General features: G+C 45.7%; 1 protein-coding gene across 3 annotated transcripts in view; it reads right to left on the bottom strand.

The window, feature by feature from the left end:
- The window catches only part of CBFA2T2 (CBFA2/RUNX1 partner transcriptional co-repressor 2), a 70802-nt gene extending 62242 nt beyond the window's left edge, over window positions 1-8560 (bottom strand). The window contains exon 1 of one of the 3 annotated variants that reach the window (XM_040330338.1): window positions 8362-8560. In XM_040330338.1, the coding sequence (XP_040186272.1) occupies window positions 8362-8389 (28 nt within the window). In that variant the 5' untranslated portion in view covers window positions 8390-8560. The remainder of the gene's footprint in view (window positions 1-8361) is intronic. The other 2 variants (XM_040330337.1, XM_040330340.1) reach the window with 2 other exon arrangements.
- Between the last annotated feature and the right edge of the window lie 7051 nt (window positions 8561-15611).

Raw genomic sequence — 15611 nt, 5'->3', positions numbered from 1 at the left:
AATGCGCAAAAAACACGTGCACGAACATGCATGTTCCAGTGTGACCCAGCTCTAATTGCGTGTGCAGCAACACAATCTTAATAAGCCCTGAGAGTTTGGAGATGCAACAGTTTACGATCTAGAAAAAAAAAAAGAAAAAGAAAAAAAAGAGGACTGCCTATAATCTATTATGTAAGTTTATTAATTACTTATAGATTACTTTTATCTTAATAATTCAGATCCGTCAAGAGCATTAGGTGATACTGTATACGTGTATTGGGGGGCTGTTAAACATGTATGACGTCGTATTTTTTTTTGACAAGCGAGATCCGTTTGAAGAAGATCTGGTGGAAAAGGCAAAAAAGTTGCAATATATAGGATCAAAATTCCTCAAAATACCTCAATAACCAGAAATGATATATGACATCATATAAACACTCACCGGCCACTTTATTAGGTACACCTGTTCAATTGCTTGATAACACAAATGGCTAATTAGCCAATCACATGGTAGCAACTCAATGCATTTAGGCATCTAGATGTGGTGAAGACGACTTATTGAAGTTCAAACCGAGCATCAGAATGGGGAAGAAATGAGGATTTAAAGTGGAGGTTCACCCAAAATATATTTTTTTAACATTAGATTAAGGCTAATTATGCGAAGCAGAATCGGGTGTTTAAAATCAATGCAGTACTTACCATTTTAGAGATCGATGTTCTCCGCCGCTTCCAGGTATGGGCTGGGCGTTCCTATTTGATTGACAGCCTTCCGACGGTCGCATACAGCGCGTCACGCGTTCCCGAAAGTAGCCGAACGTCGGTGCGTAGGCGCCGTATAGAGCCGCACTGACGTTCGGCAACTCGTGACGCGCTGTATGCGACGGTCGGAAGGCTGTCAATCAAATAGGAACGCCCATTCCCGAAGATCATACCCGGAAGCGGCGGAGAACATCTATCTCTAAAACGGTAAGTACTGCATTGATTTTAAACAAAAAACCCGATTCTGCTTCGCATAATTTGCCTAAATCTAATGTAATTTTTTTCGGGTGAACTCCCGCTTTAAGTGACTTTGAACATGGCATGGTTGTTGGTGCCAGACGGGCTGGTCTGTGCATTTTAAAACGGGCTGGTCGTTGCAACCAAGGTATGCAGAATACCATCTCTGAACGCACAACACCTTGAAGCAGATGACCACTTTGGGTGTCCCTCCTCTCAGCTAAGAACAGGAAAATTAGACTACAATTCTCACAGGATCACCAAAATTGGACAATAGAAGATTGGAAAAACGTTGCCTGGTCTGATGAGTCTCGATTTCAGATGCGACATTCAGATGGTCGGGTCAGAATTTGGTGTAAAGAACATGAAAGTATGGATCCATCCTGCCTTGTATCAATGGTTTAGGTGGTGGTGGTGTAATGGTGTGGGGGATATTTTCTTGGCACACTTTGGGCCCCTTAGTACCAATTGAGAATCGTTTACACACCACGGCCTACCTGAGTATTGTTGGTGACCATGTCCATCCCTCTATGACTACAGTGTACCCGTCTTCTGATGGCTCCTTCAAGCAGGATAATGCACCATGTCACAAAACTTCAATCATCTCACCACTGGTTTCTTGAACATCACAATGAGGTCACTGAACTCCAATGACCTCCATAGTCACCACATCTCAACCAATAAAGCGCCTTTGGGATGTGGTGGAAGAGTTGTATCATGGATGTGCAGCCGACCAATCTGTAGCAACTGCGTGACGCTATCATGTCACTATGGACAAAATCTCTGAGAAATGTTCCCAACACCTTGGTGAATTGATGCCACGAAGAATTAAGGCCGTTCTGAAGGCAAAAGGGGTCCAACCCACTACTACCACTACTAGCAAGGTGTACCTAATAAAGTGACCGGTGAGTGTATATAGTTAATGCGCCTTTTTGATTGCGTTTTGAAGCTTGTTAATGGACTCGGGAAATCAAACCTAAAGCCAATGGGGGGAATTCTCAACAGGCCCGACCTAAAAGACTCAGTGGTCCCATGTCACCGAAGCCACATACGAGAGTCTTTGATCAGAGACATTACTGCATTATAGTAGAGCATGGCCCCCATCGTAGCAAAGGACCAAAAAAGGATACAGACTGCGCTGAACTATATACACGGCGTAACACTATATATTGAAATAAACATCACACCATGCAGAGACATAATATTTACAGAACGTCGTGTAGACCAGCGCTATCTATATATATACACACAGGCTAAGAGCCGCAGGATTACCACCCACCACCAAGACCTTCCACTTACAGGACCCCGGCCTCCATACACAGAAATGTATAGTAAGGCACAAGCAGTGCAAAAATCCATTAACACAAAGTTGGTCTATGGGCCAGATTCAGGTAGACTTACGACGGGCGTATCAGTAGATAAGCCGTCGTAAGTCCGGCAAATCGGCAAAAGTAGCGCAGGAACTACTTTTGCAAATCGGTGCGGCGCCGCAAAATCGGTGTAGCACTGATTGGAACAGTGCCATTGCCGCCAATAGGCTGCAACTTGTCATGCAATTTGATCTCTCAAATCGCATGACAAATCGCTCCAACGTGATCCTAGGCTTAATCACTTAATGCTCAGGCTACGTATGAGCATGCGTGTGATTCTGGAGAAGCTTTGTTTTTCTTTTTTTTTTGCGCACTTTTTTTCTGGCGTTTTTAGGCTTGAGCTTTTTTTTATTTTAGCCAATGGAAAGCTGGTTTCTAAAGGAAGGAAATAGTTGTTTGCACATCATCAAAAAAACAAACAAACACACAATTTATCTGGCGAAGTGCCATTGGGGTACACTGTGGCAGGAGAGAGCCCAATGGGGTATGGATGGTGGGGGGGGGTGACACCATGTTTTACCGCACCAGGTGACACCAACCCTAGTGACGTCACTGGACTGTGCAATCAAACTGTGTGGTCAGTTTAGGTTTTATCTTCTCGTACTTCTTTTGCTGTTTCTGGTCTCTCCGGCAGCAGTTTCTCCATATTGATAAAAAGCCACATCACACCGCAGCATGCCTTAAACGCCATCACACAGCATGGACATCAAATTATCTATTTAATCAGCAGCAGTCTGTAGACCACACACATTGCATCACAATTTACTTTCCACAAAATGTCCAGGTTATATTGATATAGTAGTTACTGGCGACGCTATCTCAGAAAATAATGGTATAATTTACCAATTACAATACTAAAATGACAGTGTAGATGTAACTGATACAAGAAGGAAAAAGAATGCAGAAAAAATTAATACATATGTTGCTTTATATATATATATATATATATATATATATATATATATATATATATATATATATATATATATATATATATATATATATATCGGTTTCATACTTATTAGAGGATCTAAAACAGTGGTCTCCAAACTGTGGCCCTTTAGTTGCTTTTATCCAGCACTTGAAGCACTATTTCTTTTTTTTTCACTGACACAATTCCTCCCAATGACACCTTAGATCAGTGATGGCGAACCTTGGCACTCCAGATGTTTTGGAACTACATTTCCCATGATGCTCATGTACTCTGCAGTGTAGTGTAGCATCATGGTAAATGTAGTTTCAAAACATCTGGAGTGCCAAGGTTCGCCATCACTGCCTTAGATGTTGGCACAATTAATCAATGATGGGGCACAGTTCTTTCAGATGACACCAAGAATGGGGTCCAATTACACCAATGATGGGGCACAATGCCTCCCAATGACACCAACAATGAAGCAGAATTCTTCCCAATGACGTGAAACAATTTTTCCCACTGACACCAATGATGGGAGGAATTGAGCCCCATCATTGGTGTTAGGCCCCTTTCACACTGAGGACGCGTACACACCATCGGTCCAAACCGATGAAAACGACCTGAAGTCCAGTTTCATCGGTCCAAACCGACTGTGTGTACGGCCCATCGGTCTGTTGTCCTTCAGACAAAAATTAGAGAACTTGCTTTAAAATCGAACCGATGGACGGCTGACCATCAGTCAAAACCGATCGTTAGTATGCAAAAGCATCGGTTCAAAACCCGCGCATGCTCAGAATCAAGTCGACGCATGCTTGGAAGCATTGAACTTCGTTTTTTTCAGCACGTTGTGCGTTTTACGTCACCGCGTTCTGACCCGATCGGTTTTTGAACTGATGGTGTGTACGCACATCAGACCATCGGTCTGCTTCAGTGGTGAACCAATGAAAACGGTCCGTCGGACCATTCTCATTGGATGGATCGACCGTGTGTACGCGACCTGACACGTTTTTTTTCAGGCGGTTTAGCACTAAAAATATCGCTGCTAGCCTTTCCTAGTGGCATTGGCCCCATAACTATGCAGCCACCTTCAAATGAGAAGTCAAGCAATCCATGAAACCCCGGCTGCTCTACAGACTTCTGTTTTATCCTTTTGATCTAGACCTGACTTTCCCAACATTTCTACCCCAGGATATCCCTTTAAATAACTTTGAGGTCCAGGGTGACCCCTTCTGAAACCAGTTCTTTGCTGGCCAGTCACCCCTTTCAGAGATGGTCAGACTTCACCTTAATAGCATACTATGAGCTTATTGGGGTTGTACTGCTGACTCTTTCAAGTGGTATTAGCTCCAGAACTTTGTAGGAACCCTAAAATTGAAAGCCCAGCAAGAACAGCTCAAAGAACACCTAGCAACATCTGGAAGAACACTTGGGTTCCACCGAACCCTGGTTCACAAGGACTGCTGGTAGAATAAAACCTTGGCTTGCGAGCATAATTCGTTCCAGAAACATGCTTGTAATCCAAAGCACTTGTATATCAAAGCATTTTTTACAGGGTATAAAAGAGAAGAGAGGCACCTCTAAGTGTAGCAATAAGTTGCTAAATGTTGTATCTTCATTAAATGTATCCATATTGCTACACTTAAGAGGCTCCTCTCTTCTTTTTTATACTCGGTTGTGATATGACGCTACTCTTATATCAAGACATCGCTTGTATATCAAGGCAAAATTTATTAAAACATTTTGCTTGTCTTGCAAAATGCTCTCAAACCAAGTTACTCTCAAACCAAGGTTTTACTGTATATACACTTCTATTTCATGCTTCTTATCCACTAGCCGACCGCCCACCGCTGTTATACGTCGGCAAGTTGGCTCGGCTGGGCGAGAGCACGTAGTATGATGTCCTCTCTCCCAGCCGCCACTAGGGGCGCGTGCGCGCCGCCGAAAGCGCGCGCGCCCCCCGCTCGCCCCCGACTCCCGTGTGTGTGCCCGGCGGGCGCGATCGCCGCCGGGCACACGCGATCGCTCGGTACAGAGCGGGGACCGGGAGCTGTGTGTGTAAACACACAGCTCCCGGTCCTGTCAGCAGGGGAAATGCTGATCTTCGGTTCATACAATGTATGAACCGAGGATCAGTGTTTCCCCTAGTGAGGCCACCCCCCCCCCCACAGTAAGAACACACCCAGGTATACTTAACCCCTTCCCCGCCCCCTAGTGTTAACCCCTTCACTGCCAGTGGCATTTTTATAGTAATCCAATGCATTTTTATAACACTGATCGCTATAAAAATGCCAATGGTCCCCAAAATGTGTCAAAAGTGTCTGAAGTGTCCGCCATAATGTCGCAGTACCGTAAAAAAAAAAAAAAAAAAAAAAAAAAAAAAAAAAAAAATCGCTGATCGCCGCCATTACTAGTAAAAAAAATATAATAAAAATGACATAAAAATACCCCCTATTTTGTAAACGCTATAACTTTTGCGCAAACCAATCAATAAACGCTTATTGCGATTTTTTTTTACGAAAAATATGTAGAAGAAAACGTATCGGCCTAAACTGAGGAAAAAAAATGTTTTTTTATATATTTTTGGGGGATATTTATTATAGCAAAATGTAAAAAATATTCATTTTTTTCAAAATTGTCGCTCTATTTTTGTTTAAAGGCACAAAAACTAAAAACCGCAGAGGTGATCAAATACCACCAAAAGAAATCTCTATTTGTGGGAAAAAAAGGACGCCAATTTTGTTTGGGAGCCACGTCGCACGACCGCGCAATTGTCTGTTAAAGCGACGCAGTCCCGAATCGCAAAAAGTACTCTGGTCTTTGGGCAGCAATATGGTCCGGGGGGTAAGTGGTTATAGGACCCAGACTTGCCTTTCCCAACCTTTATTTTACTCAAAGAGACTTGTGAAATCGTTTTCAGGTCTAGGGGAACTCCTGCAAACACCTATCCTTTGGTGCCTAGAATGCCCACTTTACAACAGTGATCAGAATGCCACCTTAGAAACAGCTACAAACATTATTAGAGTTGTGTCGTTGGCTCTTTAAAGTGGCATTGACCCCAAAACTATGCAGGCACCCTAAGGTGAAAAATCAAGCAACCACAACTCAATCATCCCCTAGCAACCTCTGGAGGAACCCCCAGGATCTACAAAACCCTGGTTGAGATTTAGAAATATTGGCCTAACATGACATTTATAAATATTTTTCAGATCTAGGGAAACTCCTGCAAAAAAAATTAAATTCTTTGAAAGCACCCCTTGTTTAGAAAGCCCCCTTAGAAACAGCTACAGAGGTTACTGTAGTGTTGCTGGCTCTCTCAATTGCTGATGACCCCAATACTATACAGGCACCCTCAACTGAACATCAAGCAACCACAGCTCAAAAATTCTGTAGCAACCTCTGGAGCCTGGTTGAGAAAGGCTGATTTAAAATCAATAACGTAAAGGGCTAACATGATATTTATAAATCTTTTTCAGATCTAGGGAAACTCCTGCAAAAATACAATTCTTTGAAAGCACCCCTTACAACAGTGACCAGAAAGCCCCCTTAGAAACAACTACAAAAGTTATTAGAGTTGTGTCTCTGGGTCTTCCAAGTGGTGTTGACCCCATAACTACGCAGGCAACCTCAACTCAAGAAACCCGTAGAAATAGAGTTGCAACCTCATCCCTTCAAACCCAAAACACATAATAATTACACAGGTTCGATGGGTGATTAAGGTGGTAATTAAACTCACTTGGTGCCTTAACTGCAATAAATTAGCCTTAGAACCTGTGTAATTCAGATGTGTTTGGGTTTAACGGGATGAGGTGGCAACCCTACTTAGAAACCTCTAGGTTCCACCAAACCCTGGTTGAGAAAGGCCAATTTAGAATCATCAATTTCGAATTTTGAAAATTTTACGTTGTTTGCGTGGATCTGGCCCCGAATATTTAAGAATGTTGTGTTATATTTAAGAATGTTGTGTTAGCTAACACAACATTCTTAAATATTCGGGGCCAGATCCACGAAGCGCGGCGCTTCTTTACGGCCGGCGTAGTGTATCTCAGATACACTACACTACGCCGCCGTAACTTACAGGGTATTTCCCGTATTCCCAAAGAATTTGCGCCGTAAGTTACGGCGGCGTAGTGTAACTGTGTCGGCGTAAGGGCGCACAATTCAAATGGATGAGATGGGGGCGTGTTTTATGGCAATACGTCTTGACCCGACGTAAAATGACGTTTTTTCTGAACGCCGCATGCGTCGTCCGTGGGGGTATCCCAGTGCGCATGCTCAAAATTAACCCGCAACAAGCCAATGCTTACGACGTGAACGTCATTCTACGCAAAGCCCTATTCGCGAACGACTCTCGCAAACAACGTAAAATTTTCAAAATTTGACGCGGGAACGACGTCCATACTTAACATAGGATACGCCTCATATAGCAGGGGTAACTATACGCCGAAAAAAGCCTTACGGAAACGACGTAAAAAAATGCGCCGGCCGGATGTACATTCGTGGATCGCCGTATCTAGCTAATTTGCATACTCGACGCGGAAATCGACGGAAACGCCACCTAGCGGCCAGCGTAAATATGCACCTTAGATCCGACGGCGTACTAAGACGTACGCAAGTCGGATCTAGCCCAGCTTCAGGCGTGGATACAAAACAAAGATACGCCGGAGCAAACTAGAAGTTACGCGGCGTATCAATAGATACGCCAGCGTAACTTCTTTGTGGATCTGGTCCTCGGTCTACAAGAATAAGTAAGGAATTAAATGGTCATTTCGGAGAAACAAGGACCCTCGTATAAAAGGAGCATTTTCTGGGACAAACTTTCAAAACCTAGGACCGTCCCGGAAAAAATGATCAGCGATGCATGGACAGAACTAAACTCAATCGTGTTTTAGTGTGCTTTAGGATTCCTTCAGCGTTGCAGGCCCTTGATGTGCAATAAGCAGTTACAACATACACAAAGTGCAAAACATCAACACAGTCTGTAGAGCAAGGGATCAGTGCAGGGAGCTTGCTTTGCTTCTGCTGCCCCTTCCAACAACATGGAAGAAGGCGGCGATCCTGCCCTCCCACAGCTGCCAACAAGTAATAATAGGAATCAGTACTTACACTGAAATGATCCAGGGATCCCAACCATCTTATATATCCTGTGTGTGATACAATGTAACAGATCTTCTCTCTGACCCTCCTGCTTTCTGTGCTAGGGTTGGAGGAGTCTGTGGGACTGGAGAAGGTTCAGGGAGAGACAAGGAGAAGTGGGGAGGGCTCTGCCTGCATGCAGACTACAGGAGTGAACCCCTCCCCCCCTTCTGAATGACTCTTCCCCTCTCCTCCGGATCACTTTCTCCTCCATAGAAAAGTGTAGCAATGCAGCAGTCGCTACTTAACTAAATACATTTAAATAAAAGGTAAAGTATACAAAACATAATATAAATATTTCTGTGTATGTGCATGCTCCACATGTTGTAACACAAGTTGTTTATTAAACAACAAACACTTGTATAAAAAATATTTATACATTAGAAATATCTAGCCTAATGCCGCGTACACGCGATCGGACACCGTGGGCTAGATTCACATAGATTAGCGGATCTTTAGATCCGCGTAATCTATGTGATTTACGATCCGCCGGCGCACTTTTGCGTGGCTAGTGCAGTATTCACAAAGAACTTACCTCCAAACTTGCGCCGGCGGATCGTAACTCCCACGGCGGAATTCAAATTCCGCGGCTAGGGGGAGTGTACAATTTAAATCAGGCGCGTTCCCGCGCCGATTTAACTGCGCATGCGGCGCCGGCGATATTTCCCAGTGCGCATGCTCCAAATTACGTCGCTAGGACGTCATTGTTTTCGGCGGCAACTTAAATTCCGGCCATCCGTATTCCCGACCGACTTACGCAAACAACGTAAAAATTTGAAACTCGGCGCGGGAACGACGGCCATACTTAACATTTGCTACCCCTCATATAGCAGGGGTAACTATCCGCCAGAAAAAGCCGAACGCAAACGACGTAAAAAAATATCGACGGGCGGGCGTTCGTTTCTGAATCGGCGTATCTCCTCATTTGCATATTCCTTGCGAGTAAAACACGAAACGCCACCTAGCGGACAGCGGAAGATTGCAGCCTAAGATCCGACGGTGTAAGTCACTTACACCAGTCAGATCTAAGGGAGATCTATGCGTAACTGATTCTTAGGAATCAGTCGCATAGATCCGACCGTCGGATCTCAGAAATACGACGTCGTATCAGGAGATACGCCGTCGTATCTCTTTGTGAATCTGGCCCGTGTTTTTTTTTACCGACGGATGTTCGCTCAAACTTGTCTTGCATACACACGGTCACACAAATGTTGTCGGAAATTCCGAACGTCAAGAACGCGGTGACGTACAACACTACGATGAGCCGAGAAAAATTAAGTTCAATGATTCCGAGCACGCGTCGAATTGATTCCGAGCATGCGTAGAATTTTTGTGCGTTGAATTGTGTACACACGGTCGGAATTTCCGACAAGAACTTTTGTTGTTGGAAAAATTGAGAACCAGCTCTCAAATTTTTGTTGTTGGAAATTCCGACAGCAAATGTCCGATGGAGCGTACACACGGTCGGATTTTCCGCTCACATCGAACATTTGTTGTCGGAAATTCCGACCGTGTGTACGCGGCATAAGGGCTCCTTGACACGTTCATTTTTTTGGCATTGGTGTGCACTGGAAAAAAATTAGATTTTTGAGCAGCAAAACACGTTTCGACGCACTATTATGCATCATGAGGCATTGTTTATTTGTTAATGAGTTGAAGTTTAAAGAGGAGTCGCACCCAAAAATGGAACCTCTGCTTTAAAGCAGAGTTCCAGGCTATTATTAGCTTATTATAAGTCAGCTGCTATAGAAAGTATAGCTGCTGACTTTTAATAAACAGCCACTCACCTGTCCAACGACTGGGTGCGCACTGCGCATGCGCGAGCCGCCCTCTCGGAGTGGAAAGGCGCTCTTCTGAGACCTGTCACGTGTCCCAGGAGATCGCCTAGAGGGAGGAGCCACCTAGGGGGAGAGGAGGAGTCGCCTAGGTGGCCCGTAGGCGGAAGGAGGAAGTGGGACAGGAAGTTCCCTTCAAAACGAAGAACCCACTCCCCCCAAAAAAATTACATTTGGCATGTAAGGGGGCGAGGAGTACTTAAAGCGGAAGTTCCTCTTTTGGGTGGAACTCCGCTTTAAAGTGGAAGTAAACCCCCCTATCATTTTCATTAAAGGAAGCTGCCATCTTGGCCTCTGTTTAATCTACAATTGCCATGATGCTGCACATGTGATCAGTTATGATACCAGCCATTGGATGGTTTGACAGTTTGGTTGAGAGCACAACCAATGGGAGTGTTACATTTCCGGCACGGGCCAGAAATGATACTGGTTTTATGGATAGGTTTACTTCTGCTTTAAGTGTAGGTGACCCCCAACATGCCACATCTGGTATGTCATTTTTTTGGGGGGAGGAGTGGGTACCCTGTTTTTACAGGCACCCAGCTTCCACTTCCTGAACGCCAGAAGGAATATCATCTCTCCCCCTTCCTCTCTGCAATCTTCTGGGACATGTCACAGGTCGCAGAATATTGCCCGACCAATCACAGCGCACATCGCGGCTCGCTCATGCGCAGTGCACGCCTGGCTGTGAAGTGGATCGGCGCAGCGTATCAGTGATATGTTACGCGCCGTAACTTTTTCGGCTTTGGTTCGAATCCTGAAAGATTGCGCGACGAAAATTACGGCGGTGTAGTGTATTTCTGGCGACAAAATTCAAATCGGCGATTAGGGGGCGTGATTCATTTAAATGAAGCGCGTCCCCGCGCCGTTGAACTGCGCATGCTGCGTTTCGAAATTTCCCGCCGTGCTTTGCGCGAAATGACGTTGCAACAACGTCATTTTATGAACTTAGACGTGGCTTCCGTCCATACCTATTCACGGACGACTTACACAAAAAAAAAAAAAATTCAAAATTCAACGCGGGAATGACGGCCATACTTAACATGGCAAGTCTATCTATACGCTGCAAAATAGCAGCTTTAACTATACGCCGGAAAAAGCCGACTAGAGACGACGTAAGAGAATGCGACGGGCGCGCGTATGTTCGTGGATTGTCGGAAAAAGCTAATTTGCATACCTGACGCGGAAAACGACGCAAACTCCACCCAGCGGATGCCGAAGTATTGCATCTACGATCCGAAGGCTTATGAAGCCGTACGCCTGTCGGATCGAACCCAGATGCCGTCGTATCTTGGTTTGAGGATTCAAACTAAAGATACGACGCGGGTAATTTTAAAGTAAGCCGGAGTATCAGTAGATACGCCGGGCGTACTCGCTATAAGGATCTGGCCCATGAACTTTAATGGCATCCCAGTGTTAGTCTGTAGGGTTCAATATTGAGTTGGCCCATCCGTTTGCAGCTATAACAGCTTCAATTCTTCTGAGACGGCTGTCCACAAGGTTTAGGAGTGTGTCTATAGGAATGTTTGACCATTCTTCCAGAAGCGCATTTGTGAGGTCAGGCACTGATGTTGCACAAGAAGGCCTGGCTCACAGTCTCCGCTCTAATTCATCCCTAAGGTGTTCTATCGGGTTGAGGTCAGGACTCTGTGCAGGCAAGTCAAGTTCCTCCACCCCAAACTCGCTCATCCATGTCTTTATGGACCTTGCTTTGTGCACTGGTGCAACTGACAGCTCCGGTCGGAGCCGCTGTACTAACCTCCCCCGCTGAGCTATTGTGTTCTGACAGGGGGATGGGCCCCCCCACCAGAACACTCCAATCAGCGCTCTCATTGGCTGAGAGCTCTGACCGGGAGTCAGTCGAATGCTGGTTTTCTAGCATGCACGTCTGACAGAAGATGGCATTTATTTTGTTTTTTTGAACCAGCCATTGTAATTCTGCCTGTGTGTACGGGGCTTTAGACTGGGATGCTATTAAATTCATGTGCCTGTAAAGACAGACGATCCAAAACTTTTGACAATATAGTCCCAGATTCACAAAGCACTTACGCCGACGTATAACAAGTTACGCCGACGTAAGTGCAAATGTGCGCCGTCGTATCTGTGCGCCAGACCCACAAACTAATATGCGCCTAAAAACAGGCTACACCCCGCCGACGTAGCTTGCTTACGCCGGCGTAGGGTGGGCGCACATTTAGGCTGGGAGCATGGTGCCGCTCCCATTGATTAGCCATTCAAACATGCAAATGAGGGAAATACGGCGATTCACGAACGTACGCGTGCCCGGTGCATGCTACGCGAGATGCACGTAAGTTGTACGTCCGGCGTACAGTTATTCCCTATAAAGGAGGTGCAACCCAGCAACAGACATGCTCAGGTCTGCATCAGGGAACACAAGCCAGCGTATTGTGCGTTGGACGTTTGTCTGGCTGGGCGTACGTTATGTTCACGGCGTACGCAGTGATTCGGCGTAGCTTAGGCAGTTGTGCCGGCGTGGTTATGAGCAGGCGCAGGGGGGTGTGCTGTGCATGTGTCCACGTCACGGCGCATGCGCAGTTCGTGATACGTACCTGTCTGGCGCTTGGCCCATCATTTGCATGGGGTCACACATCATTTGCATGGGGTCACGCCCACTTCCACCTACGCCGGCATACGCCTTCGAAACCCACGCCACGCTGGCGCAGCGTTGGGAGCACTGGCTTGCTGAATGCAATGCTTGCCTCACCGCGCTACGTTGGCGTAGCGTACTGTGTTTGCTCTACGGCGGCGTAATGTGCGCCTTGCTCTCTGTGAATCTGGGCCATAGTGTATATTTCTTACTTGGTCATGAGTTCCACTAGTCAAATATAAAAAAATTGAAAAAATAGGACATCATTTTTTTGTGCAGTACAGCGACACTCTATATTGCATTGATTTTAGAATACATAAAAATGCTGCATTTTAAATGAAATGTAAAGTAAATAAAGTAAAAAAATAAAATAAATGTAACATTGTAACAATGCATTGCTGTGCGAATGCACAATGCACACCAACACTCACCATAGCATGTCCACTGGAGTGATCAAGCTAGGCTGACCACATGTCCCAGATTGCCCGGGACAGTCCCGCATTTTGCAGGTCTGTCCCAGGTCCCGGGCACCTTCATTCTGGCACAATACATTGTCCCTGAATGAAGCTGAAACAGTCACCCCCCTCCCCTCTATCTGTCGCCCCTCAAAAAAAGCCACCACATCGCCACTTTACTCACTGACAACCCTTGTTCTGGATGGGAATGTCTGGAGAGGCGCAATCCCCGCCCCTTGCTTGTGATTGGAGAAATCATAAATCCCGCCTCTTGTGTCTAATCACAGCAGGGTGGTGTAAAGCCAGCGTTGGAAGAAGGTAAAACTGGGGTCTCGGCCAGTCAGGACAAGTGCTGTCAGTGAGTAAAGTGGCGATGCGGCCTTTTTTGGTGGCGTGATCAGTGCTTCTGGGTAGCGCTCGCACCGCAGTAGCTCCGTAAATTGCGTGTGCGTTGTGTAAAATTGCGTGTGCGCTGTTCGTAAAATTCGAACGTCGCGACGCGGGAACGACGGGTATACTTTAGCATTGGCTGCCCCTGCTATTAGAAGGGGCAGCCTTACGCTAAACACGCCGTACGGAAACGACATAAATTGCGTACACAGGGCTCGCGCAACATTGTGAATCGGTGTTAGTATGCAATTTGCATACTATACACTGAGCACAATAGGAGCACCCCCTAGCGGTCATCGCTAGAATGCAGCCTAAGATATGCGTGGCATAAGAGCCTTATGTCACGCAGATTTTAGGCTGCAGTCGGCGTTACGATGTTCCTGAATCAGGAGCATTCGTAACACCGGGGCAAGTAAGCAATTGCGCTGTGTAACCTATGGTTACACAGGCGCAATTGCTTCTTGAATCTGGGCCAATGTAATCATTAAAAAATATGACATGTTGGATTTCTGCGTAGCACAGCGCATTATGGTGCCCTATACTGCATCGCAATGTATCGACACGCATAAAGTTAAGTGAAATGTAAGTAAAATAAAGTTCAAGAAAAAAAAAACAAGCACTGGAATGCACTGTAATGTTGTTAAAATGCACACCATAAGTGCGCCCACTGGAGTTAACAAGCCACAAAGTGGAGCAATTATCAGATATTTTGTATACTTCACGCATGCAAAGGTTATATGAGTTTACAGGTATTGGTGTCTGATGGGGCCTATGGCAGTAGAGAGACAATGCAAAGGGAGCAGCTTCTCTATGTGTATTGCAGCCCTTATCAATTCCCTTCAAAGGAATGGAGGGGGAGGGTAAAGATGATATCTTGACTAGGGTCCCATTCCTTTCTTCCTCTGTATCTGCCTGGAAGTCCTGAATTGTGAGCTGCTCTGATATGCAAGTTTCCATCAGCTCCCATTGTTGAAAGACAAGCTTCCTCGGTGGCCTCTGTGCCTTACTATTTCCCCATCACTTTGATGGTCAACACAACATCATGAGATAATAGTAAAGCTGCCCATAGAAGGTGCGATTTTCTTTCCTGCAACCATGGGTTGCAGGAAACGAAATTTGCTTGATTCCCCCATCAACACAGTCAGTGCTGATGGGGGAATCCCTCCTGTGGAGCCATTGTGTTCTCCCAGCAGGGGGAGCCATTATGCCAGGAAAACACACAGTGATCCTTGCTAGCAGCTATAGCTGTTGGCAATAATCACATGAAAAATTGGACAGGCTGGTTGTACCCAAGTTGCTTGATTGATCAACTTGGGTGCAATCAGTCTGCCCACGACTGCCTTTGCTTCTCTTCTATTTACCCAGCAAATTGATGACTTTTCCAGCAGTTTTATGTGTCATGATGACAACTGCCCCTGGGCCGCTCCGCCTGCCCCTATAGTACCCTAGCCTACCCCTATACTACCCTAGCCCAAACCTATACTACCCTAGCCCAAACCTATACTACCCTAGCCCAAACCTATACTGCCCTAGCCTGTCTATATACTACCCCAGCCTGCCCCTATATTACCCTAGCCCAAATACTGCCCTAGCCTCTCTATATACTACCATAGCCTGCCCCTATGCTACAATAGCCTGCCCCTATATTACCCTAGCCTGTCCATATACTACCCTAGCCTTTCTATATACTACCCTAGCCTGCCCCTATACTACCCTAGCCCAAACCTATACTACCCTAGCCCAAACCTATACTACCCTAGCCCAAACCTATACTGCCCTAGCCTGTCTATATACTACCCCAGCCTGCCCCTATACTACCCTAGCCCAAACCTATACTGCCCTAGCCTGTCTATATACTACCCCAGCCTGTCCCTATACTACCCTAGCCCAAACCTATCTATATACTACCCCAGCCTGCTCCTCTACTACCCT

This window comes from Rana temporaria, chromosome 12 (assembly GCF_905171775.1).
Source record: "Rana temporaria chromosome 12, aRanTem1.1, whole genome shotgun sequence".
NCBI classification, from domain to species: domain Eukaryota; kingdom Metazoa; phylum Chordata; class Amphibia; order Anura; family Ranidae; genus Rana; species Rana temporaria.
The sequence above is the reverse complement of the archived record's forward strand: the minus strand, read 5'-3'. Positions and strand labels throughout refer to the sequence as shown.